The sequence below is a fragment of the Geospiza fortis genome, unplaced genomic scaffold, assembly GCF_000277835.1.
Source record: "Geospiza fortis unplaced genomic scaffold, GeoFor_1.0 scaffold13, whole genome shotgun sequence".
Lineage (NCBI taxonomy): Eukaryota > Metazoa > Chordata > Aves > Passeriformes > Thraupidae > Geospiza > Geospiza fortis.
Genome location: NW_005054384.1, coordinates 848,591 through 849,904, shown reverse-complemented (window position 1 = coordinate 849,904; position 1,314 = coordinate 848,591). Strand labels below are relative to the sequence as shown.

The 1,314-nt window shown below is 40.0% G+C and overlaps 1 protein-coding gene across 1 annotated transcript in view; it reads right to left on the bottom strand.

Moving 5' to 3' along the window:
- PEX26 (peroxisomal biogenesis factor 26) overlaps window positions 1-1,314 on the bottom strand; it is a gene marked incomplete at its 3' end in the record, with an annotated part of 2,614 nt that continues 1,300 nt past the window's right edge. The window contains exons 3-5 of the mRNA XM_031060521.1: window positions 1,249-1,314; window positions 429-575; window positions 1-35 (exon numbers count right to left, since the gene is read on the bottom strand). The exon at window positions 1,249-1,314 is cut by the window's right edge and continues 179 nt beyond it. Coding sequence (XP_030916381.1) covers window positions 1-35; window positions 429-575; window positions 1,249-1,314 — 248 coding nt within the window. The remainder of the gene's footprint in view (window positions 36-428; window positions 576-1,248) is intronic.

Here is a 1,314-nt window from a genome sequence, read left to right as displayed (position 1 = left end):
CAGTTTGTAAATGAATGGCAGGGACGTGGGAGAAGCTGCAAAACAGAACAAAAAGGTAAAATTAACTTGGTAAAACTAGCTAGGTAAAACTAACATACACTAAAGATATTAAGAACTACCCCCAGCTAGAATTAATAAAAACCAATTTCTCTTCCTTCCTTTGATGAGGAAAAGGCTGAGTCTAGGACAGCTCTGCCTGCCTCTCACAGTCTGTACCTTGGCTGCTGGAAAGAGTTTGCAGAAAGCTGGCATTTGTGGAGCTTCATCTTTCTACATACACTTCAGCTGGAAACATCAAACACATTAAGTTCCTAGTCACCCAGATTTTTTGTCTCCCTGAGACATTTACACCAGATTTATTAAAAACAACTCATTTCTTCTCCATAACCACAATGGAATTTTAAAAATTGGAAATCTTAATCCTGTACCTGGGTCTAATCTCACCACCACCAGGTACAGCAAAAAAGTAGCCAAGAGCATCTTCTTGTAAGGAAGTAAATAGAAGTGGTTTGACATGGACCTCAGTGCTCTACGCAGCAACGTCAACATGGTCAGGAGCTTTTGGGACAGCACTCCTGGAAAACAGGAACAGAAAAGCTGTTAGGACAAAGTAAAGCTTAAAAAGTAATCACACAGATATAGACAATAAGAAACTAATGTACTGGAAGTCTGATTGCATGAGAGCTGGGTTGGGTTTGGTTTTTTATACAACAGAGAAACAGTACAATTTTGTAACACACTTCACTATACTTCTTTTTTAGGCACCTACTTTACTACAATATGATCTTATACCAGTAGTGCCAGGGAGAAAACATCCAATGATTTGCAGCTCTGGAGAAGAAGCAGTACTTTAAATGCTAGACAGGCATTGTTCTACTTGGACTCAACTGTAAATGGAAATGAAGCAAACTGTACATAGAGCCAACAAAATGTACCCTTAAAGGACTGCTAGGTAGCCTTAATTTTCCTCTTTTTACTTAAAAAAAAAACCAAAACTTTTGATCCTGGGTATTAATTGTCATCTCCTGATGTTGGCAGACTAAATATGCATTGCAATTCTCAGCAAAGGTATTGCTAAGTCTTTTATTTCCTGCTGTGATACACAACGGGAATTCCTCATGGCCTGTTTATCACGGCAATATTCTTAATGTGCAGTTAATATTTGCTATCCTTTCACCAGTTTGAAATGAAACTGAAATGAAACTGAAACTGTAACAAAGGAGCACAAACAACAGAGGGAAAGCCCACCCAGAAGCGTTTCTGCGGCTGGGTCCTGCTGCTCCTCAGCCCCCGGGCGTGTCTCCTCCTCCCGCC